Consider the following 26,606-nt stretch of genomic DNA (forward strand, 5'->3'; position numbering starts at 1 on the left):
AAAAATTAGTTTCACTAGCATTCTTAGGTTTTTATTGTGTGGATAGTTTCAAGTTTAATATTATGTAGGTACCCTACATAAATTCTTAAACTTATAAATTTCTTCGAAATTTATTCATAGGTTGCTAGGGCCTACTAATATTTTCTATTTGTCAATATTGTTATATTTTTTACAGTACCTACTTATTTGCAAGGAGTTTGGTTTAGTGTTTATAATTTATCTGCTGAGCGTCAAGAGTCTTAGGGCTACTGAGACCGAAGACCAGAAATATTTATCAATTATGTAATATATTGTTGAAAAATTTGAATTGTACTATTTCAGGAAAGTTGATTTTTTTATTTATTAGAATAGTTACGTGTAATTGCCATCTTCCTTTATTTCATATTAAACATTATGTTTGGTTGAGTGTGAGATAATTTTATTTATGTATGTTTTAATTTCAATTAATTACTTATATAATTATATATTCTTACCTAACTACTTCTATTAAATTTCAGGCGGATGTTAACATTGTCATTCCAGTTGTATAAATTTTTTTGAGAAATTAGTTGTTATTTATACTTTTTGTTTCATTTTGGACCTTTTTTTTATACTTAATTCAAAGATTTGTGGTGTGTACAGGGAGTGATATCTCTATTGATTTGTATGCTCCTTTGGATAAGCGGAATATTGCCACCACAGTTTTACATATAAACCAATCCTACAAATGTTTTAAACATTATGACAAATAAAAAATAGTTTCACAAACATCCTTAGTTTTTTTTTTGGTGTGTATAGTTTGAAGTTTAATTTTATGTATGTACGTAAATTCTTAAACATACAGTTATTTATTAATTTATTTAGATAATTATTCATAGGTAGGTAATAAGCTTTCTATTTCTATTTGTTAATATTGTTATTATGGTAGATAGGAGTACAGTAAATGCCTACATTCTTATATTCCTTTATACCTCTTTCGATTTGGAGTGTTTCCGAGCCATTCGGGGTCCTCAACATAACCCCCCCTTCCCCCCCCCCCAGGTGGTTAAAGCCCCAAAATCTCGAAAGTTTAAAATTTTTTTTAAAAATTTATCTCTTTCGATTTTAAGTGTTTTCGAGCCATTCAGGGTCCTCGAACCCCCGCCCCCCTTTGGGAACAAAGCCCCAAAATTTCTACAATTTGTGATGACCATATGTGATATTGCAGTACCGAGTGCGTTTACACATCCCGCAATGGTGACACTTTCTGCATGTTCCGATGATTTTAAGTGTACACGTTTGGCACCTTTCTGTGCCAGCACTGTCTGTTGATGGTGAATCGTCAGGCGGCAACCTTTCTCATCCATGTTTGTATATCCGCTCAGGATGACTTGCTAGATGAAGGTCTTCATAGATTTGACTGATTTTTGCAAAGTGATCTGCCACTATAAATGTTATGCTATGAATGTTATGCTAACCATTTTTTTGTAACTCGCCGCTAGATGGCGCTGTAGCGCATCAACTTCTAAACCTTTCAACCGATCGCCATGGGTAAACAGATAACCATAGGTCACAGATACACAAACAGTAATTGTGTCATTTCTTAATGTCCACCACTATCCATTTTGCTGTAACTCGCGGACAATATATCACCCGGTGTTCAGCCCGGGCAAAGCCGGGTACTGCAGCTAGTTGTTTATAAAATCGGCACCCTCGCAGCTCGACGCAGACACAACTGCACTACTCTTGCATCGCGCTGCTCGGTCAAGACGATCTTGCGTCCGTCACGTCACGTGGCCAGTTGTAACTTCGTGCGTGCGTACAGTATTTAATCCCATTGCGAGGCAAAGTTGCGCCTATAGGTATACTGTTTGGACATTAGATTGTACTTGCACAGTGTGGTTCATGTTTTAGGAGATGTAAAAATCACCCGCCTTAACGCCGGCAAAGTAAACACTAGTGACTTGAACCCACGACCCCAGAAACCCTGAATTTGAGCCTGTATCACTCCACAAATCTCGAGTAAATTTGTTCTCCTTTAGTGTTGAAGCACATCTACTCACAATAATTTTGAGTCTAAAAGTGTAAGTAGATCAATTTAGTGACTGGACCTCCAAGATTATAGTAGGATCCGTACCGCTCCGATATGAATTGAAGTACCGCGGACCCAAATGGTACCTGTGCGGTAGCCCAAAGTAATTTGCCTGAAGGTATGTTGAGCATTTGAACCTCGCGTAGTTTATGAATTTAAATGTATATTTAGTTAGTTTTAACGGTAATGACCAATTCGTTAACAAATTAAGCGGGATGCGTCAATAAGGGTTAATAAATCACCAGTTAACGGCTAAATTAGCGGTGGAAAGGTATACAGCAAATACTGTATTTGTATACAGTTAGCCCGCTTGCGTCATTTGTCTCGTCGGCCAGCGAAGCGGGACTTCGCAGCTGAGGTCTCAGCATGTTCATGAATTTCAGTTCTTCTGTACATTCCCTCACGGGAATTGGAACACGAAGTAAGTTTAAGCTGAGTAGTGTTTATACCTTCTTACAGTTCACCCTTCGCTTACGTCAGTTTCACATTTTGCGATTATCAGTTGGCGCAGTTCAATCAGTATGTAGCAAGTCTCTCGTAAGTGTATCGTAATTTTTTTTTTAAATTTTCAACCTATGTTGTACCATACAATTACAACTGTTCCCCCATAGTTTCTTCGGGACCAACTGGTAATAATGTACCGCCTAAGTACAATTTAAATTTTCCGAAAATTTAACACTAACATTTAACAGTTGTAAAAATAAAGTTACTTCGAAAAATTCAACTCAGTGTGCTACTAATATAGGTTAACATATTATCGTGCGATAATTTCTAACTAAAATCACAAGGGATAGGTGCGATGCACATATAAAACGTTTCTTAAGGTACACATTTGATAATCGAATACTGTTTAAATTTGGTTGCATGATTAAATATTTACGTGCACTAAAAATAATTATATTTTTAATGGAAATTTAGGGCGCAGAAACTACCAGGAAAAAAAAAGTCTTTCAGTACGTCGCCAGAGATGTGCAACATCTAACCTAGGTAACTGCAAATTTGTGTCTCCTCCTGTTTCAAATACACTTTTAATATGAAACGCGGCCACTAAATTTAACGTAGAATTCTTTAAAATAAAGCCACGTGTGATACATATATAAGTAAATTGTGTTTTCAACTAAATTTCTGGACGCGAATCACACGTAGTTTCTGCACCCGCCGCTAGAATTAGTTGCCTGAGCAGCTACGTCGACTATCGAATCATTAGATTTGCAGAGCGAAAGGTTACTATTTAATGAAACTTCTCCGATAAAAGCGTTAAAGACTTGAAAACCATACAAAACCCCGGCTTTGGACCTGAATTTCGACAAGGAATTTTATTAAAATACTGCCAATCTTGTCGAAATTCATTAAACCGTAAATATTATAAAGTTTACCTTTGGCTTTGTGAACTTGGTTCGCGCCATCCGCCACAGATGGCAGCACCGTGGTTGCACAGAACTGTTACATGCGACTTATGTTCCATTCGTAAAATTACTCCTACCAAATTACTTACTCCGAGAGCAGATGTTGCACATAAAAAAAAGGGGGTTTTGTCTGTAAAGTCGGTACGGACGATAATTTTACGTGATAACGTCATAAGAAAACATTGATGAAAAATGGCATACTTTTTAATTTTCAAATATTATTTACAGTTTTTGCAAATTTAATTTAAATAATTTGTTTAAATATAATCACGAACAATTAGTTAAAAAGCCCGCCTTAACCTGTTTGATATTATAGAAGATTTTCTTGCACAGCGGTTGGCCGGTTCTTGCACGCTCGGCTCAGGCGGAATGTGACAATTTTTCGTGCGTGCAGCCGGCGTTCATCGATTTAAAACTGGGGTTGTCATCTATCACACCAGCTTAGCACAGTTTTGGTGCAGGAGAATGTGATTGAGAAGGTGTGGGAAATTTCGGATAGTTTTAACTTTCCACTCGGGTGTCCGTAACGATTGTGTTTTGTCGCAACGGCGACGCTCTTTACCGTCTCGGTCTGATGGCAGGCGGGTGAAAGCCCAGGCGGGGAAGAATGCCTCCTCAGCAAAGCGTCGCTTGGTCCTTTGCCAACTGCTCTGGTGGCACGCAAGCGACTGCATTTTGTACCGGACGTGAGTGGTCGAAACGAAACGACACGACACGACACGCCAGGAGAGACTGCCCTGGTGTCCTGTGCTCGGGCTCAGACCAGTCGCTCAAATCTGGCAACGCTGCGACAGGGTGTGCCGTCAAACGCAGCCAGCGCGGGCTTCGTGGTCCGACTGCCAAATCCGGGCATGGAACTATCGTGCCGTGGATTCCCGCCCACTGCCTCTGTGTAAAAGATGGACTGATCATAGGCTGATAGGATACATAATAAATTAATCTAGGTGACTGTTGCTGTGTTGCGAATTTAATAAGTTGGCAGGACATGTGTTGCAATGCGCGGGCTTTTCTTCCTTCTAAATCGCTTGGAGGCAGATGAATCAAGACTCGTGAATCTTTTATCGCTAGGATCAGATCTCACGTTAGGGGAGGCATGACTGTAAAAAAAAGACGTAGTTGTTAAACATGACATTCAAACATTCAAGAGTCATGGGACATTTACAAATTTATGGTCTCAAATATCGATCTTCAGTACTTTCATACAACTTTGATGAAAGAAAAGTTCAACACGTGAAGTAAAACATAAATATAACCTCCAAAATAAAGATAATCTTGCTCGGGAGGGGCCTGGCCCCTACTGACAGTCCCATCTTCTTGTACGTGGACGGATTATGTTTTCCAAATAAATTTGGTTTTTCCGAGTTAAGTACACTGCGGGGCCAGGCGAACTGTTAGGTATTGTCCGAGGAGGCTGAAAAGTAGGAGGCATGGACATCCACGTCAGCGCAATACATTCATAGCGGCCTGGGTGAATACCGTTTTATCCCAAAAATTGACAAATTTACGTGTTTGTGCCCGGCGGAAGTCTCGCAAAGAGGGTGGCTTCTTATTTTCTATACAATCAATAATTATAGTTAGTTTAAAATTGTTTAATTTTACTGTTTTTAGCACCTAAAATAGTCTATGGACAGTTTTTTTTACAGTTGTATACATTCTGAAAGAAAAAATATCAATTCTAAACACAATTTATTAATTCACAGGAAAATATATTTGCATCAGCCGGTCAATATTAATAACACGTCATTCCATTAATTATTTAGGCTACTATGGTTAAATCAAGGTAATATTTTTAATTTTAATAGGTATAAAATAATTTGATGGGGAAAATGGTTGAAACCAAGATGGCGTCTTTCAGTTAAGTTTTATTAAAAGTAATAAAAATATATTATCAGTTGATGCTCTTGAAATACAACAAAATTGATTTCCAAAAATTCCCTTTAAAAATAATTTAATCGTAATTTTTTTTTAAATTTCTATTAACGTTATAAAGTTTGTCTAAAAACATTTTGTGCTATTTAGATATAGGATATCTAGCAAGAGAGCACACCGAAACAAGGACAGCGTTAATAGCAGATATCGTGCATTGGAAAGAGAGAAGAAATGCCCATTAAAATGCACACAATCAAAGGATGGCACGCTTCAGGAAATTAAAAAGTGACCATCTGGGGCGAAACAGAAGCCGTCGTGTACATTTGAACGCTAAGTTGCGTTTCCCCCTCGGTTGTTTCACTCGCTATCTGCCTGTCGCCTTATCTCTAGTCCGTGATGTTCCTAACTAAGCCAGTCGCTTTATCTGCTAGTCGCAACGTGGCAGCAAAGAGCAGGGGGTCGGGAAATCATTTTTCAAACTAGAAGGGTTTTCTCGCCGTTTCTCATGCACACAGAGGCATACCCTAGACGGACCAACATGCTGGAAACTACGCCTTCAATCAGATTGTAGTATTTTTATTGTTGTGCGCCTGTCAGACATTCTTAAATCTTAAAGGGGATAAGAAAAAAAAGTATAAGTTTTTAGAGTATACATTTGCGTAGATACAAAATTGAAAACTTTGTTTTAAATTTAGTAGAATGTTTTGCACTTGTTTTGCACCGTTGTTGAGATCTCGTAGCTGAAAACGACGGCGCACAGACCGGCCCTGTACAATATCACGTCGCCGAATCCCGAATGTGAGGTTTCATCAATATGTGCATCCTAAACATGACTGTGTTTGACTTGAGTTTCAGGAGCAACTTAGATCCTCGCGGAGCTGAGTGTGTGACAGCCATACGGCGACCTGCCACTGAACTGTTAAAATGAATGTTCACCTTAAATTCACAAAGAACGTTGGTTACAAATAATCCAGCGATCTTCGAAAAATTTACCGTTATCTTCGTAAATTAGCGGGTACTAAGTTCACGTACTTTGAATATAAATCCACAAGAATTATCTTGGTATATTAGCAACATTAAAAAAAAAAACTTTATTTTCTCTACGTGTTTGTTTAACCTGTTTATAATGGAATAAAAAAAAACAACAAAAATCTAAGTTAAATTACAGTGTAGCTTATACGAAGATCAGTTGTCTAGAATTACGACGAACTCTTCTCCGTTTATTTGAGGTGAATTATTCGTTGTAAAGTCCGTAAATGTATTGTAATTTATAACTGTGTACAGTACAGTAGGATGTTAAACCTCTGAGAGAATGATAGCATACAGTTCACAGGAATGAAAACCACAACTGCAACCCAACAGTTCCGAAGTTATGTAACTGAGGTAAAAGGCTAGGTTATGTCAGTCGTAAGTGTAATAAATACTAGTTTTTTTTTCCGGGAGGTTAGGTTATCATAACTAATGAAAGGTTAGTTAAGTTAGTTTAGCGTTACTTTAAATATGACTGATATATAAATCCTTTGCAATATGGTGTTTTTTCACGAGCCATCGGCAAACTTTGGAGGACTTTAAGGACAAATCTTCAACAAGCACAGCTTCTCGCAGCTGAAATTACACACATAATAAATATTTACTGTTGATTATACTGTAGGTGATAAGCATAATAAAATTTATTTTATTTTATTAATACTTCTTGCCTGTAGCTGCTTTCACAAAAAAGCTAATGTAATATTCAAGCAATAAAGTAATTTAGAATTTAGGTCTCATCATCGTACCTCCTTTGCCCAATGGAAGGAGGATGGTTTCCAATTGTCTAGTTAGAGAAAATAATACAAGTCAAATTACTGACGGTTTCATAAGTTTTCATGATAAACTTGAATAATGAAAGAAAAAAACCTCGGAAGAAATTTATTTTCCACTATTTTTACAATTTTAATTTGTAAGGTTGATGACGTCTTGCGTCTTGTGTGCTCTGTAAACGACAGCTATTTTCTTGCGTTAAGTGTTGCGTTGTTAATTTCCTTGCGTGGTTTATAAACCCGGCCTTAGGTTTTTTTTGCTGTCATTGGCGTTAACGGAACAGGAACACGTGATACTATGTTCCGAAATTAAAAATTATTACACATACTTAACAATGAGTGTCTAATATGAACTAAAGGAATCTTCCGTACATTGCCAAACTATGCAGCACATGATTAATACGAAATTATCATAATCTTATTTTTATGTAGCTGATTTAGTGTGAGCTCGGTACCAAGTCCCTGACTAGTAAAATCCTTCGGCGACCTTGACGCAGTGTGTGAACTGCTTTCGATGGATCGATATCACTGTCGCCGGAGCTCGCTGCGATCAATAGCCGGGCACTGTCCGCGTGGACCACGTGACCTCTTTGTCACGCGCCGTCGCCTGTTGGTGGGACGGGCCTTGAAGGCAGCGCCTTACCACTTCAGGTAATAACGGCGCGTGCTGTAGTAGTTGTCTCGTGTGTTTGGGAATGTTACAGGTGGGCAATTATCTTAACAGAAAATTAAGAAACAAGTGTGGAGTTTCAGCCTTCCCCGCCCCACCTTCTCACCTAATCTATACGTGGACTCATTTCTGCATAGATAAACTCTTTGTTCCCCAAATTCTATTTTCTTGGAATTAATAACATAAAAATATTCCCAATTTTTAAATGCCACGTAAAAAAACTACATAACCTCGTATTACTTTACCGGAGAAAGAATATAGGGGAAGGCGGGGCAAGATGGGGATATGGGGTAAGACGGGGTAGTGGCACTTCCAAACCTGCCAGCTGTTGCAATCTAGCGGTGACAGTTGGAACTAAATCAAAGTAATCGTAGAGAGCAATACCAGCGTTGGATCCATTTTCTCTTCAGTTGTTCATGACACACATACAAGTTTGCATTATTCGCCGACGTTGATGTAATTTTCAGCATTTTACTATCATCCAACGGTAAGTTGCTTTAATATATCTAAATAAAATTTATCATACCATCAATAGTGCTCCTTTTATGGATTTAAATGCAGTATTTACTATAATTTTATCGTTCGTTGGTACTAATCTAAGTCGGTATAACCTATAAGGCGTGGTTTGGGGCAAGACGGGGACGAATGCCCGGGGTAAGATGGGGAGGTACCCCGTCTTACCCCAGTATTGACCTACATAAATAAAAAATTAATCCTGAAGATAAATTTTGTTTGTGAACATTGCGCGTGACACTAAATGGATCACTCTTGTAAATGAAACTTTATTAATATGAAAATGAGTGTTTTTATTACAAACTGTTGTTCTTTTATAATGTTTAGGTATATTTGAAATTTTAATTGTTCATTGGTTTCTAAATTTATAATTTTAAAATCCACGCAAGCATTTTTTTATGTTTTTAGTCTTCCGACAATTTATGTAATTACATATCGTAACTGATTATTGTGTTTTAAATTTAATTATTACATGTAAATCATCCAAAATTCAAAAGTAGATTAATAAGAAATGTATCTCTTTAAATGTTCATAGTTCTGTTTATAAACTCGGAATTTTCCAGTGAATTGAATGTATTTATTTTTATTTTCCAGAAATGGTTCGCTGTTATAAACGGACCAGTAACAGAGGAGCTTGGTCAGATGATTCTATGATGAAAGCAGTGAATGAAGTTCTGAGCGGAAGAATGGGTTACTACAAGGCTGCTTCAATATTCGATGTTCCACAAACCACACTGGAACGTAAGGTACGAAAACATCGAACAGAAAATGAGCAGAATGAGATGACAGATGTGGAAAGCGTGAGAGAAAAGTTAGGTCCCATGACCACCGTATTTACCATGGACGAAGAAAAGGAGCTGGCAGCTTATGTAAAGCACATGGAAAGTCGGCTATTTGGTCTCAGAACAAATGATTTGAAAAAATTGGCTTTTCAGCTAGCTGAAAAAAATAATAAGAAACATAATTTTAATAAAGAAAAGCAGGAAGCAGGTGCAGATTGGCTGGCCGGTTTTTTGAGAAGGAATCCTGATCTGTCGATTCGGAAGCCCGAGCCTACATCGATAGCTCGTGCTACAGCATTCAACAAAGAAAATATTTCGCAGTTTTATAAGTTGCTGGGAGAACTTTATGACAGCTACAGCTTTACACCAGACCGAATTTACAATTGTGACGAGACTGGAATTTCAGCTGTTCCCAAATCGACATCTAAAATTATTGCTACTAGAGGAAAAAAGCAGGTTGGAGCATTGACTTCAGCTGACAGAGGGAAAACAGTTTCTGTTGAATTATGAATGAATGCTGCCGGCACATTTATGCCACCCATGCTGGTGTACCCAAGGCAAAGGATGAAGTCCGAACTGCTAAACGGTTGCTCTCCTGGAATGTGGGCGCAGTGCCATATTTCTGGCTGGATGCAGAAAGATATTTTTGAAAGTTGGTTTGAGAGTTTTGTGCAGTTTTCAGGTGCATCAAAGGAACGTCCAGTTCTCCTCCTGCTGGATGGGCATTCAACTCATGTTCAAAACTTAAACATTCTCGATAAAGCCAGAGAATGTGGGGTGGTTATAATGTGTTTTACACCTCACTGCACCCACAGACTACAACCCCTTGATGTTGGAGTTATGAAACCTCTTAGCACATATTATGACCAAGAGACAACAAACTGGTTAAGATCGCACCCAGGAAAGGCGGTCACTATGTTTCAGATTGCTGAGATTCTAGGAAAAGCCTTCATTAGAGCTGCAACAATGAGCAATGCCATAAACAGCTTCAAGGCGACAGGAATTTATCCTTTTGATTCAGATATTTTTCCTGACTCAGCTTTTCATGCATCAAACACTACTGACCACACCTATCCTACTGTCAGTAATGAATGTGCACTCAGCGAGGCAACAACAGCTGACCCTGGTACGTCTCAAGTCAACAACGAACCTGGATGTTCACATCATCTTGTGCCTTCGAGCCACCAAGACGACTCCATCCTCAGTGACTCAGGGAAGATGAGTGTTTTCACCACTTCTCCAGATCGAATATTGCCCATTCCTCATGTAGGAAAAAGAAACGTTAGGAAGGTAGCATGTCGAAAAGGCAAAACAGCGATAATTACAAGTTCTCCTTATAAAAGAGAACTCGAAGACAAACTTTCAGGGAAGGGCAAACTGCAAAATGAGACAGTACAGAAGAAAACACTATCTGACAAAAAACTGAAGAAAAATTTGCCAAAAAAGTGTAAGGGGATTAAGGCCAAGAGAAGAGCAGGGAAAATAAAATCTAAAAATGTTTCATCGGAAAAGGATGTGGATAGCTCAGACAGTGAAGGAAATTGTGATACAGAATGTTTGTACTGCGGCTACTTTTATACTCAGTCTAATGAAGGATAGGTGTCATGTTGACACTGCTACAGATGGGCACACTGCTCATGTGCCGGAGAGGAAGATGAAGATGATGAAGTCAGTTTTGTCTGTGAACATTGTAAGCAAAACTAAATGGTTCACTTTAGTAAAATCTAAACTTTATTAGCAAGAAAATGAAAATCTTTCTTATAAGCGTGTGTTTAATGGCAATGGTTTGTTTCAAAACTTTATTGCTTTAAGGTTTCAAACTTAATAGGTACTTTTAAAGTTCTTGTGAGCGATAATACCTAATGTTTTTATGTAATTATGTATAATAACTCATTATTATGTTGAAACTTTAATTATTACATGTAAACCTTTCACATTTAAAACTTTTTACTCATACCCCATCTTACCCCAACAACCACCCCATCTTACCCCGGGGGTCGGGGTAAGATGGGGCATTTGCCACTCTCTGAGAAAACGAAATTTTTTCGTTAATGTAAAAAGTTATAAGCATTTTGACCAATGTGTTTGAAAGAAAACAAGACAATGTTAACATGTATACATAATAAAACATATTCTGCTAAATAATTTATTAAATATATTACGAAATCCCTTAACCACCCCATCTTGCCCCGCCTTCCCCTATCTGTACCTCGAAGGCATACAACACTGTCACATAAACCATATTTTTCGTGTGAGCAGTTTAAAGAATTTTAAATAGTACGTTACTTATTTACTCAACTATTTTATATCCAAAATATGTGTATTTTTGATATATATCGTAGATCTAATTGTTGTATACCTCACTTAGAACGTCAAAAAAGGTGGTAAAGTTTATGGTTAAAAGTGCATTTTGCACAAAAGTGGACATATTTACATTGGCCTTGCATTCCAGACGACTTTTCGAGATCCTCACCATGCTGACAGTGAGTTAAATCTAAATGGAGCTATATCTCAAATAATTTAGTTGAACTGTAAAAAAATATTTATTCCATGCTTGGGGATTAGATCCTCCCATATCGCATGGGCACAGAAGCGAATTTAGGAGAGAACCATACAATTACAAAATAAAAACTACCTAAAATATTATCAATTTTAATTTTTTAATTAGTACTACATAATAATTAAAAACCCGACCTATGCAACATGTGCCACATCAATGATCCATCAGGACAACCATATCTAGAGACTAATACCAGGCAGCAGAGGGTGGCCACATCTGCATGATTACTGCATTATTACTTATTTACCGGGTAAAGCAGTTTTTTTTTTCATGTTGGTTTGCATTGTGGAAATTGTTTAAAACGACGGTTTTTTTTAAAAAATGAAAGTGAGTGAGTTTAACGATGGGGGATTATAATTCATACTTACTAACAATCATCAGACGTGGTCAAGCTCCATTTCCGAATGTTTTGGACGTAAAAATATGGCGATGATGGGGTGGAAAATTGACTTGATCTACGTCACAGCATGCCGTAGCCTGGAAATTCCTAACCCCATGCCGGACAGCTCAAAGATTTTTGTGTGAAAAACATAGCGTTGTCATCACGTCATTGTCAGTCCGATAGCTGGTAGACGGTATGCCCCAGTACGAAACACGTATTTGTTTAATACATACGGGGAAATAAAATTTCCAGTTCATCAAATGTCTTGAAATGAAATTATTCATGTGCATGCGTATTCATTTCTCACTCTTGATGTCACCGCGGCGGGCGTGTTGATCACTCTCTGTCGTCATCAAGATGCAGTGGTACATAACGGCCCCAGAGACAAAACATTTAAGGCGTACGGCACGAATCATAAACCTTGGCTTTTTTGTTTTTGCTTTTCTTATAAGCTTGAAGCTTGGCGCTTGGAGCTTGATCACTGTTTTCCCTCTCCAAGAAATAATCCCGGGTCCGCCCTAGCGCGGTTGGAGTGGTGGGGGGGGGGGGGGGGGGGGGGGGGGAGGCGGCGGCGGCGACGACGGCGGCATACTAACAGTGGCATACACGGGTGATTTATTATGGAAGGGGATTTAAAAAAAAAAATAATTTTTTGTTTAGTTATCCTCGACCAGAATCACCACCTTTTGAGGTGTTGTGTGATTCCACGTGTTGAATTAGCTCCATCTTACATCGCTCAAAATAACAACTGCCCTCTCCGAGGTGTCGCATAGTGAGAATATATCCTTCCTATCCCCCCCTCCCCTTTTGCGTTCACAAATGCACACAATTGCTTTGTTTTTACCGTGGAGTTAGTACTTGTCAGGACCTTACCATCACAAGTTTTGCAACACTTCCAAAAAATCGTTGCCTGATGGTTTATAAACGTGAATTAGAATTTTCGTCAAACAGTCACTTCCGTACAATACAACCCCCCTGCGTGAAAATGAGTTTGGAGGGAGGATTGAGGGGGGGGGAGGGGGGGGGGGCGCCTCGCGCCGCGGGCATGGTCGCGGTGAATGACCGGAGGTCACGACCCAGTTCGCGTCGAGCCCCCGAGCAGATCGATGCGCCGCGCTCCGTCTGGCGGTCCACGGCCCCCTACAGTTCCCGGCTAGTATGTTTCATATGCAACAAGAAATGTATGAAATGATTTTATTTCAGGTTTTGTAAGCAAAATAAAAAAAAATAATTTTTATATACAAATAAGAAAATTATAGAACTTTTTTATTCGTATTCGCATGAAATGTTTTGGTTATTGCTTTTTCTTTCTTCCTATGTTTACCTATATTTAGAGGTTATTGAAATACACGTAATTACTTATTTTTTTGTAATTTTTCTTTTATAAATTTTGGTCGTTAGCTTTTTAATTGTGAAAGCTAAATAATGTAAAAGTTGTGAAAATGGCCTTATGTATTGTCTCTTCAGCTGAGCATCTATGACAATGTTACACTATCTGGTACTATATATTGTACAATGACGTGTGTTGTAACAACTTCTGAAACTATAATAATTGACAAGCTTGGTGTACATAATGATGACGCGAGGAGTGTGGAACAGAATGAAGGGTCAGGAGTGAGGGCGCGTGTGTTGCGGGCGGCAGGGCGCGAGCAGAGCACCGGCACCATGAGCACCACGAGCTCGGGGGCGGACGGCCGCCGGCGCTCGGCGGGCGAGCTGGCCGCGGACAGCAGCCGCATCCCCGTGCCGCGGCGCTCGGCGTCGCTGCGCCTGCGCGGGGAGGGGGAGGGCGGCGCCCCCAGCTCGCGGCCGTCCTGGCAGCGCCGGCCGCTCGCCGTGCGCCGCAGTCTGGTGAGTGCCCTTCCGCCTTCCGCCTTCCGCCTTCCGCCTTGTGCCGAGGTAAACACTCTTACTGCAGATAACTAGCTATTGCCCGAGCTTGCGTTGCTGTGCCTCTTTCAATTATTATTATTTTTTTTTTTGAAATTTATTTGCAGTACGTACACACATGCAAAGCATCTCTTGCTGGTTTCTCTGTATCTGTTTATATCTCAATCTACATCTTTATCTATAACTCTACATCTCTCGTATATCCCTAACTTTATCACTGTACATAGCTCCCTCTCCCTGTCTCCATCTCAATCTATATTTATCTTTACGAAACTGAAGACGAACACACGAACATTCATTTATATGTAGCTATATATATTTTTTAACTATATTTATTTTTCATCCATCTTTTTACCCGTCACGGGTAAATTAAAAAAAACACGCGTATTCGAATGCAAAATTGTGTCAAAATTTCAAAGCAATCGGTGAAGAACTTTCGGTGATTTTCAGATTTTGAACGAACAAACATTTACGTTATTATTATTTTTTTAATATAGATTTTCAAGACAATTATTGTCCTGTAACATTATTCCGTTAGCTCTCTCTCTCATTTGTTGCTGTGTCACAAATCATCTCGCCAGGTATTCAACGATCATTAAGAAAACTAATAATACCATTATTAGGTAATATAAAACTCTTAACGCTGAATTATAGATAAAACACAGTTTAAACTTGTGGGCCTTGAAGCATTGAATTTTGCATGGGAGTTCCTTATATAACGTAGGTGAACACTAAGAAATGTTTTTTGAAAATTCATCCCCTAAGGGGATTAAATAGGAGCTCAAGGATTGTATGGAAGTTTGTCAATTTTTGAAGTTATAAGTATGGGAATTGCTGTTCAGGCTTCTCTTTATTAATAACTCAGTTGTAACAGCGGTTTTTTTTTTTTTTTTGTAATTCATCAAAAATTAGGATCAAATACTTTCCCATCGGGTACACGGCTAGTTAGCTAATATTTAGTAAACCTATGCGGAGAAATTTGAGACACAATAAATATGCAAGAGTGAAGTTGTGATAAATTTACGGGAACAAGCCGGAAATATCTTTCAGCTTCCTTGGGGAGTTAATTAAATGTGAAAATCATTGAATGTCGGCCTTTTCGGTCGTTCACCTTATGCTATCACGCGTGTCTTAATCCGTCTCTGTTTAGGCGGCACCTATTCGTGCGACCGCTGTCGTCGACACAACTAATCTTGCAGTTTCCCCGGGGTCGTCGAGAAATTAGTGCTCAGGGGTAAATAATTTTGTCGGGCCCCCTCCCCGTTACTTATTGTACGGTTCTTTCAAACCTTGCCATTAAAAAAAAAAGAGCCTTTCAGTATTTGCCAATTATTATGTCTTATCTAACCTCGGTAATTATCAAATTCATGTGTTATCGGGTTGCAAATACACTTGCAATACGAAACTCGGGCATGAAATTTAACGTAGAATTCTTAAAAATAATGCCGAGGTGATAAATATATTCAAATTGTGTTTTAAACATTTCTGGACGTAGTTTACGCATCCACCGCTAGAATTCGTTGCCGGAGCAGCTACGTTAACAAATGAATCATTTGTTTATCAGAACGAAATTTTAAACTATAGAATCAAACGGCTCCAATAAAAAGGAATTCCCCCCCCCCCCCCTTGAAAAAAAAATACTAAAACCCGGCTTTGGATCTGTTTTTCGTCAAGGAATTTTATTATAATACTGCCCATCTTTTAAAATTAATTTAACAGTGTTTCCCTTTGTCTTTGTGAACTTTGGTTCGCGCCATCCGCCACAGATGGGAGCACCGTGGTTGTTGAAAAATTCCGTTCCTTGACTTCCGTCGTATTCACGAAATTACCGTTACCAATTGTATACCGAAAGCTAAGATGTTACGCATAAAAAAATTGCAAGACTAAATTTTACAGTGACCATTGTTGTAATGTGCCCGCGAGTATTGCATAACTTGTAAGGTTCCTAATGACCTGTATTAAAATTTCGTCTTACTATCAGGGTCAACTCACAGTCTAACCCCTTGCCCATCCCTCTCGACGACCATGTCTCTGTGACGCGCTCCTGTACCAAGGACTCCTTGAGTGAGGCCGTGCTATCATATCAGTCGAATGGCTACACAGTCATTACAACGCAGGAAACGGTGCAAACAACCATCTAGCTGCAAGATATTGTCACTGTGGTATTCCTAAAACACAACAAAGCCAAGTTTTCTTGCAAAACATGGAGCTGTGACATGGCGGCATCATTGCATGTCAATGCCAGCCATGGTTACCACCTCAGAATATCCTGGTTTGACTGGGCGGAGATCCAACCTTAATCTCCATGGTGGGAACTGGAAGTAGGGCCTTACCTCCCTAAGCTATGGTGGCAAACCTTTTAGGTATAAGGGCTATGTACTAAAAATTTAAAAAAAAAGTGGGAAACTAGGCCATTTTGGTTTGTGATATGGCATAACTACAATTCATTTTAGCAGAATACCAAGAAATCACAGCTTTCATCTATTATACCAAATGAAATGATAGTGTTATCTTTTTTTTTTTTTTTTTTACAGTAAAAGTGATCCCCTGTTAGTGTGGCCGGTTACACTTGACGAGTCAACAATGTCCACCATTCCCATTTAAGTCTTTACCTTATTATGCACACATGTCTTATACATACTCTGAATCCATAATGTTCCAGCAAGATGAGCAGTGTGTTCATATATTTTTTTTTTTCCCCCACGATATATCGCTTACGGGGAAATTGCAACAGCGGTTTTTAGTGCAGCTTTGATTGAGTTGATTATCACCAGTGGCGGATCCAGGATTTTGGTTTGGGAGGGGCTTGACCAGGGGCGTAGCCAGGGGGGGGTTTTAGGGGTTCAAACCCCCCCCCCCCCCTTAGCACCTTTAATTAATTTTTTATTCATCACTCAAACAAATTTCATATTAAAATTAATAAAATTTTTATCATATCCAATATTTAAATTTAAGTACCGAAAACTGCTAAAATAGCACTAGTTTACACCTTAAAATCCAAAATTTCCCGGGGGAGGACCCCCGGACCCCACGCTTTAATACGGGGGGGGGGGGCATACTTCTTAACACCCCCCATACACAAATCCTGGCTACGCCACTGGGCTTGACCCAGCTGAGGCTAGGCTTTATCAAGGCAAACACTAAAACAATAGTGGACCCAGATGCTTTTGGAGGGGGGCTTGAGCCCATTAGCCGCCCCCCCCCCCTTCTGGATCCGCTACTGATTATCACTTAACATTTGAACGGTGTTTAAAGAACATACTTGTCGAGCTGGAGCGAGCCTAGCCCAGTGATGACCTGTGGTTGCCGCAGCAGTCCCTGGGCTCGTGCCTCGCGCGGTCCACGCCGGAGTCTCACCCCGCCACGCCGACGCCGTCTCCCGAGGACCCGCGCCACCTCCTGCTCAGCATCGACGAGGACGACGACGACCTGGACTCGCTGCGCAGCTTCGGCAGCGCGTGCAGCGCCATGTCGTGCGACCACGCCTACTTCGCCCGCAACGGCACCACCTTCTCCGGGCGGCGCATGAAGTACGTGGTGCACTGCTCCTCGCACGCCGGCGGCGCCGAGGAGTACCTCACGCCGACCCAGCGCGCCAACCGGCAGATCCGCAAGCTCAAGGTTTGCCGCCCTCACCGCCCTTGCTCCACCCTCCTCGCACATCCTCCAGTCCACGTAGAATACTTGCTTCTGAGCAGGAGCACGTGACGAATTATATTTCAGAGCGGGGGTAGTTTCGGTTCTCTGCAAGAATTTCCGAAGATTTCCGAAGTTTTGCGTTTTGGTATTAACGCCACTTCAGCCGCTAAATCAGAAGTTTCCAATGAAAACAAGCATGTTGTGACTGACCTAACCTAACCTAACCCTTCTATTTTTTTAATTTCAATTTTTGAGAGAAATCCGAAGTTGCACGAACGTTGTAGGGAACCGAAACTACGTGAGTTGTAGGCTTCCCGGGGATAGAATCAGTTGACTCGCTGTTTGCTTTCAAATTATTTCCTTTTGTTGGTGGAAATGATAAGATTTTTATAAACTATACAATTAAACTTCCCCACCAACAAAAGGAAATAAACTCAAAGAGCATACAGCAGGCCATTTTTAGTGCTGCAAAGAGGTTAACACTTAAAAACATGAATCGGTTGACTTCAAAAACAACGAACCGTTTTCATCCACTTGTCATTATTTGACCTCTGGCTGATCACATTACTTTCGACAACAGTATGCTTATAATCATTAAATATTATAAAAATCTGGTGTTTAAACAACCATAGTTGAACCTAGCAGGTATAAGGTGGTGTGTTGACCTGTCATGTTGGCATTTTCGTCCCTGTATTTGTATTTTTACCCTAATTTGTCTTGGGTTGTGTGTGTACCAACTTTAGTTTATACTTTCGCACCCGTTAAATTTTAAGTTCTTTATATTTCTAAGATTTGTCCAAAGACATGCTGCTATTTGAGTACTACTTGTTGTGCAAAGTTACCTATAGTAACTCTCATAGGTTCAGGGCATGGGTAAGTAATAGGAAATCCCTTTATCCTCATCTTTGAACAGATCTGAAGAGCTTCAACAAAGTCCACAGCCCTATTACAGTTTCATAAACCTATGGATATTTTGCATAATTATGTTGTTTAATTCTTTGAATATTTAATATATTTAAGTAATATTCTTAAACATTTATTTAACTTAATATTTTTTGATGTTTAATAGAATGTCATTAATTGTTTTTGTTGTAGGTTTTACTCAAGCAGGCACACAAAGATCTGGAGAAAAAAGATCAGGACATCTTTCAACTCACCAAAGAAGTCGTCGAACTACGTTTGTTCAAAGCATCTCTGGCTGTCACGACTGATGGGATGAGTCCTGCTACATTGGCAAAAACTGCGCAAGATGAGCACTTGCCAGACAGTCAGAATGACAGCAACAGCTTGCCTAATCAGTTGCCCGGAGGGTTTCTGGACGACAGCTCCCGGCAAGAGCTCAAAGTCCACACGCCAGACTCGGAGCACACGGAGAAGAGCAGTGCCTCGGACGTACCATCCTCGCTCGAGGACTCTGGGCATTTCGAGGACCTCGCATCGTCGGCCGCTTCCTACAAGGAGTCGCTGAGGGTGCCTCGCTCTGCGGGGTTCTCGTCGGACTTGCTGACCCCTGACGGCGTCAACCAGTCTGAGGAGAGGGCGAGGCTAGTGAACCTTTACGAAAAGGGGATGGAGAAAATGCAGATGAACCACATGTTGCAATACCAAGAGACGGTAGAGAAACACAACGAGAAGGTGGAGAAGTTGTTGCAGAAGCTGAGTGATGGTGCCACCAGGTCAGTGTTTAACTCACGGTTTATATTTTATAGAAGGAAAATACATACACAATTTTACCTGCTACGTATTATTACTGTCATGACATTAGGTTTTTTTTTTACTTTTTTTAAAGAACCTATGTGAAAATTTTTTCTCACTGCACTATAACTGTTATTTTCCCACTGCATTGTTTGGAAAAACTTTGTTTAGTTTCTCAAGATTCCCTGGGTCGCACAGAACTAACTTAAAACAGTGTAACCACCTGGAACACTAAAATGAAAGTACGTTTACACCATTAACTGTCAGCTTTGTTGTCACAATTGTAGCAAATGTCTTTGAATGAGGTAACACGTTCAGTTTATCTTAAAAAAATAACCTAAGGATAATTCTTATTTGGCATTAAATTTTGTGGGATTTGAACCTAATTTAAAATCAATGCCTAGATCTCATTTGGTGATATTGCAACAACAGGACAAATGAGAAGTATTATAAACATTATGGTATAAAAGATTGTGATGTAGCAGCGAAGCCTCAAATAAAGAAATTATGATCTTCTGGAGAGTGTTTTGTTTGCAGCTACTCTGAGCTGCGCAAGGAACACGACCGCGCGCAGGAGAGGATCTGGGAACTGGAGAGGGAGGCAGAGACTATGAAAGCAACAATAAAGGAGCAGGAGGAGAGGCACAAGAGCATGTACCTGAGAATGTACATGAAAGGCCAGGAGGCTGCGAGATTCGAGCACGCCGATCAGGTGAGTCAGGGTGCGGTGTGGCAGTTCACCAGTTGTAAGACGACAAACTACTGTTTCCCTCATCTATATTACCGTCACTAGCGGGTGGTAATACGTGGGTTACAACATACTGCGTGTTGCTTTTCGTCCAGCTAATGGGTTTGCCCCATGTTGGAGGGGCCACAGGATGGACTATTTTTTGTAGGCTACAACAAGTATGAAATATGGGGAAAATATATACTAATTTACTGAAAACAGTACGGTATATATGCCCTAATTACTTTTTATATGTATATATTCTTTTTTGTTGGACCTTGAATATGTCTAGGATTTAGGTAATACAACATTAAAATAAGTTAATCTCAATATTGTAATTTAAAAATGTATCACAATTGAATTTTTTTTTTTTAACTTTTGTGTGGCCATTGAACTTTCAACACTATATATATTATTTCTTTAAATATAGTATTAAAATTAAAATGCACACTTAAACACTGGTAGGTTCATTGTGTATGAAATTAAAATTTTTAAATTGTTCATATAATGTACAAGGCTGCAAAACAAATTATGCCTGACATGTTTATTGCTGTAGTACAGGGAAGGGAGGCTAATAACAATTTCTGCCCCTTGCAAAGGAAAGCCTAGATCTGTCCCTGGCACCAGGTTTATGGAACACCCAGAAAATTGGGTGAAGAGTAGTATTGTGGAAATAGTTTTAAAGAAATGTTTTTTATGTGACTTTTAATGATGAAAATTCTAATTAACCATTATCAGGCATGGTTAATCACCATTTCTGCAATGTTAGGGTGTTGATATGACAGTGGTGAGCTTGTAAGCGACTTCAACTACGTCACCTGACAATTTCTAACTCCACGACTGTAATTAACCGTTGCTTAAAATCTGAAAAAATAATTTATTTTTAGTACATTGAACTAAATGAACAGAACACGGTATGTAATTTCAGACTAGGTAATTTTTACTATATTAATTTGTGAAGTACCTGATGTTAAATTTGAATTAAACATGTTTCTCACATCACGTGGATTAAAAAAAACCACAAAAATTTCTGTTGTAAGTTTGGTGTGAGTGTAATGGCAAGAAATAATTTATATAAAATTGTTTAATTTTGTTAGTTACGTGGGTTAGAACCACATGCTCACTATAAAGCAATATTTTGAGTTTTGTTGGAAGAAACTAATTACATCGTAGCAAAGACACTTCGTTTATTTACTTCTTCACTACAAACAAAGACTACAAAGCTCACTCACATCATTTTACACACCGATGACTACAACTAAAAAAAAACAATGCAGGGCTGCAACTTCAACACATGAAATATCACTAATATAATAATTTACTTCCCAACACTTCCCTTTAAATTATTAATAGTTATATTGTGTGCATATATATATATACATATATATATGTATCATATATATATGTATACATATATATATATATGTATCATATATGTGTATCATAAGGTACAATGCACTAGACAAGACCCATTTCAATCAAAAATTTGCAATGTTTCTCCTTTGACAAAGGTTTTGTCAGCATGTCCGATACCATTTGTTCAGTAGGTAAATAACATACTTGGATGGTCTTTTGCTGGACATGTTCTCTCAGGAAATGGTAACGTATGTCAATGTGCTTAGACCTCTGACTAATGACTCACGACTCTGTTTTTTGACAGACAAATGGCCCCTCTGTTATCACAATATATGATGGATGGTCCAACCTCCTGAGGCTGCAATTCTTTTATCAATTCCCTAAGCCACAGAACCTCTTGGACAGTGAAACTGAGTGCTATATATTCTGCTTCCACCGTGCTCAGTGCCACTGTTCTTTGTTTCTTGCTGTGCCAGGAGATTAGACCCCCCATGAATTTAGAACTACAACCTGTTACTGAGTGCCTCCTGTTATTTTCGCTGCCCCAGTCTGCATCACTGAAAGCAATCATTTCCGGGTCAGAGTTCCTGTCATATTGCAGTTTCAGATTCTTTGTACCATTCAGGTACCTGAGGATGCGTTTAACGGCAACCCAATGACACATCATTGGATTACTGTTGAACTGACTGACACAATTTACAGCTTGTGCAATGTTGGGCCTAGATATCTGACACAAATACAACAAACTACCAACCGCCTGCTGAAAAGGAACCTCTGTGTCATCTTTCTCGCTTTCTTCATAGCACTCATCACCTTCACTAAATTCTGTTGTATTTCTCGGAGTTCCCTGAAGTTTCACACCTAAATCCATGGGAGTTGCGACGGGCTTACTGTCAGACATTTTGAAGCGTACAAGGATCTCGTCTATATAGGGGCGTTGATCAATCCATAACTTGCCAGACACGATCCCTGGTGATGGACATCCCGAGGCAATATTTGGCTTCCCCTAGGTCCTTCATGTTGAACTTCATTTCAAGGCTTGACTTAACCATGTTTTTAAGATTTTCGTCGTTGGAGAACAACAGGAGGTCATCAACATATATAGCGACAACAATAACACTCTCGCCTTGACGTGTGAAGTAGATGCAAGGGTCTGCTTTTGATTGGTTAAGACCCATTTCGATGAGAACTTCATGGAGGCGTTGATTCAAACACCTACCACTCTGCTTTAGGCCATACATGGCCCTCCTCAGTCGCCAGACTTTGTTGTTTGGCTTTTCTCCAATTTCATCGGATGGTTGTACGTAAATCTCTTCTTCGAGGAAACCATGTAGGTAAGCTGCCTTGACATCCATGTGTGCAATATTGAGATTGTCTTTCGTGGCTAGGGCAAACAGGTACCTGAGTGAGGAGTATTTGACAACTGGGGAGAACACATCTTCGTAATCTATACCTGGCCTTTGGCTACATCCTTTGACGACCAAGCGAGCTTTGTAATTTGGCTGATCTGAGGAGGAGCTCTTGAGCTTGAATACCCACTTGGTTTTCAAAGGTACTCTCCCTTTTGGTAAATCAGTCCACTCATATGTTTCATTGCATGAAAAAGATTTCAACTCTTCGTCCATTGCTGCTTTCCACTTCGAAGCCTGTGGACTCTCCAGAGCTTCCCTTGGAGTTAAGGGCTCATCTTTACCTGAAGCAAAGTATGATACAAAGTCCTTGTCACTTTTAGTTTTTCGGAGGCGTGTAGACCGTCGTAGGTGGAGTTCCTGTTCCAAAGGTTCCTTATCAGAAAAACCATAGAAAGGTTCTTCGGCACTGTCGGACATGTCTTCATTGGGATCACGGCTGTCATGAGTTTCTTGATCCTCATTAGTACCATCTGCCTCACAACTCTCATTTGGAAGATCAGTCAGGGGCATTGTTAAAACATCCTTGTTAGGGCTGTCTTGCGTGTGACGACTTTCTGGTGGACTCATGACTAAAGGGTTGCTCTGGCTAAGCATTTTGCCTTCCAGAAAAATTACATCACGGCTGACCGTTATTGCTTTGGTGGTAGGGTTTATCAAGCGATATCCCTTTGTGTCTTCACTATATCCCACGAATTTCATCTTCTCAGAACGGGCGTCCCATTTTTTCTCTTTTCTTTGGGTACTTGAACCATGGCTTCACACCCAAACAACTTCAGATGGCTCAGGTTTGGTTTCTTCGAGTACCAAGCTTCATATGGGGTTTGGCCTTGGAGGGCTTTGGTAGGACTTCTATTATTCAAGTATACCGCTGTCGTAACAGCTTCTGCCCAGTATTCTTTAGGGAGGTGAGCATCTTGTAATAAACACCTAGCCTTATCGACTGTCTTTCTAATTGACCGTTCTCCCACTCCGTTCTGTTGAGGTGTATAGATGACAGTCCTTTGGTGCCTTATGCCTTTCTCTTTTAAGTATTGTGACATTTTATAATTCACGTACTCCGTCCCGTTGTCTGATCGCAGCATTTTTATCTTCCTGTTGAGCTGGTTCTCTACCAACGCACAGTACTCTCTGAAAAAGTCAGGCACTTGATCCTTGGACTTTAAGGCGTAGACATGGGTGTACCTGGAATAGTCGTCCACTAAGATAAATAAGTACCTGTTGCCTCCAAGGGAAGTGGTTTCCATCGGTCCGCACAAGTCTGTGTGAATCAATTCAAGTGGTTCCTTAGACCGATATTCACTTCTTTTGAAGGGCTGTCGACTGTGCTTCCCTAAAATGCACACTTCACAGGGTTTTGCACTGCATTCAACACTCTCGACACCGATGGCCATACACTTTAGTGAAGCCATATCTTTCCTGTTTAGGTGGCCTAATCGCCTATGCCATAAATCCTGTTGTGAGGTGATGACACAGGCCCGGTGATTAGTTGGTGTATCAAGCTGGTAAACTCCTCCATGTTCTGTTGCTGTGGCAATAAGCTTGTCCTCGCTGTTGTAGATTTTTCCACCATCACCATCAAAAATGACCTTGTTGCCCTTCTGTACAATTTTGTTGACGAGAGAAGGTTAGTGGTGATGTTTGGTGAGTAGAAAACATCCCTAACCTCAACAACATCGTCTCTCCCAGACACTGAAACACTGATATTTATGTTCCCCACTGATTCTGTTTTAATTGTCTCGCCATTCGCAGTGAAGATTTCCAGCTCACTTTTATTTGAATCCTTAGAATGTCTGTACTTGGTGAGGTGCATTGAGGCACATGAGTCTAGATACCAACGTTCACATTCATTTGATGAATTAGAGAATAAGCATGCAAGAAATGCACTTCGGTCCTCTCCCTCCATCCGTTTTCCTCTTCCTTCACCAGTTCTAGTTTGGCTTCGGCACTCGGCCGCAAAATGTCCTACCTTGTTACAATTATAACATCGGAATGTGTGAGGCCATCTCCTTTCAGGTTTGTTTACATTTAAGTAGTTCCTGTTGTTGCTGGCAGGATGTGTCTTATTTCGTTGACCACTGTAGAGTGCTGAATCTCCTGGTTTGCTTTCACTACATTTTACATCCTGCAAAAGCTTGATTTTAATGGTGTCTGCGGTAATCTGAGTACCAGAATTCTCTAATGCCATTATCATTGGTTTGTATTCGTCCGGTAGGCCTGCCAGCAACAACGTGCCAATCCATTCGTCTGAGATGTCAAATTTAATTTCCCGGAGCCGCTGTGCCGTAGATATAATTTGATTCACGTACTCTTCGACAGAACTGCAATTATATAGCTGGGTGAGGATCAGTTGTCTGAGTAACCCTACCTTGCGAGTCAGTCCCGAGTCCTCGAACAAAGTTTGTATGGTGTCCCAAGCTTCTTTCGATGTACAGCATTTTTCAATGTGGTGGATTAGGTCCTTTTCCACCAGCAACGATATCTTCGCTAGTGCATTATTGTCTTTTCGTTTTTCGTTTTAATCTGTGATACCCTCATTTACGACATCCCAGTGGTCATCCAGCTTTAAAAGGGCCCTCATGTGGAATTTCCAAGAACAGTAGTTCTCGCGCCCTTTTAATTTCTCAACGAAGTTCAATGCATTCGCCGCCATGATACTCAAGGTGCGGAAAAACAAACAAAACAAAATTAAAATATTCGCGTACGCGCACGAATGTCTCCGATTTCTTTTTCAATTACAGTTCCTGTGCCCATAACCCATGTTGGAAGAAACTAATTACATCGTAGCAAAGACACTTCGTTTATTTACTTCTTCACTACAAACAACGACTACAAAGCTCACTCACATCATTTTACACACCGATGACTACAACTAAAAAAAAAACAATGCAGGGCTGCAACTCCAACACATGAAATATCACTAATATAATAATTTACTTCCCAACAAGTTTGCATCGCATCCATGTCACACTATTGATTCCAGCATTATGGATACGTGCTATAGTTAAGTGAATATGTATTAGCCATTTCCAAAGCTTGTATTTGTACCAGATGATTTATGTTGTTCAAGATGATTATGTGTTTTGAGGGTGAATATTTTAAAAATTATTATAGTGTTGCCTTTATTAATAATGAGTGGTGATGTAGGTTCTGGAATTTGCACATCAAGCACCGAGTAGAGTTTCAGTGCCGGAGCTGTTGCAGCAGTTAGAGAACACCAAGAGTGAACTCGAAAATATGAAGGTAAGCGCAGGCTGGTGTTACAGGCAGTTAAATTCAAGCTTGGAAGGTGAACATAATGGGTAGCATGTTAAAAAAAAAAGTATTTTAAACTCTTCAGTTATTGGAATGGTGAAATCATTAATATACAGTAAAATTGAGATAAGTTATGAAAAAAAATTCCTCCTTTGGGATGCAGGTGATGTTAAATAGCTTAGATCTTTTTAGAATTTAAAGTTAAAAGAAAGTTTAATTGACCTTTTACCATCATAGGTAAGCTATTTAAGACTTTTATTATGTTTTTTTTCCAATGTAAAACTGCCTTCATAACATTTTTATTACCCTAAATATAAGGTTAGGCTTTCAATAGTCATTTTTAGCACACACTTGAGGTGTGACTTTCCCAATTTTTCTTGTTCTCAGAGTTGAGTCCCCAGGCTAACTGATGGGACTAATGTTTTAAGACTAAAATTAGCATAATGGCAATGAAAGTTCATAAGATTGTATGGTTACCTAAGACTTTCCAGGCAAGGTGTTTAGTTAAAATTGGCATTTACTATGACAAGATATTCAATTAAATTTTCATATTTAATTAACACAAAAAACTAAATCATATCCTATTTGGCTCTAAAAAAAAAAG

The 26,606-nt window shown here is 39.6% G+C and overlaps 1 protein-coding gene across 5 annotated transcripts in view; it reads left to right on the forward strand.

Annotated features, from left to right (window-relative positions):
• Nucleotides 1-26,606, forward strand: part of LOC134543171 (protein quick-to-court) — a 119,942-nt gene that overhangs the window by 75,149 nt on the left and 18,187 nt on the right. For 3 of the 5 annotated variants that reach the window (XM_063388045.1, XM_063388048.1, XM_063388050.1), the window contains exons 2-6: nt 13,674-13,882; nt 17,234-17,542; nt 18,656-19,236; nt 19,793-19,967; nt 25,895-25,990. In XM_063388045.1, the coding sequence (XP_063244115.1) occupies nt 13,674-13,882; nt 17,234-17,542; nt 18,656-19,236; nt 19,793-19,967; nt 25,895-25,990 (1,370 nt within the window). The remainder of the gene's footprint in view (nt 1-13,673; nt 13,883-17,233; nt 17,543-18,655; nt 19,237-19,792; nt 19,968-25,894; nt 25,991-26,606) is intronic. The other 2 variants (XM_063388047.1, XM_063388049.1) reach the window with 1 other exon arrangement.

This window comes from Bacillus rossius (genome assembly GCF_032445375.1).
Source record: "Bacillus rossius redtenbacheri isolate Brsri chromosome 9 unlocalized genomic scaffold, Brsri_v3 Brsri_v3_scf9_2, whole genome shotgun sequence".
NCBI lineage: Eukaryota > Metazoa > Arthropoda > Insecta > Phasmatodea > Bacillidae > Bacillus > Bacillus rossius.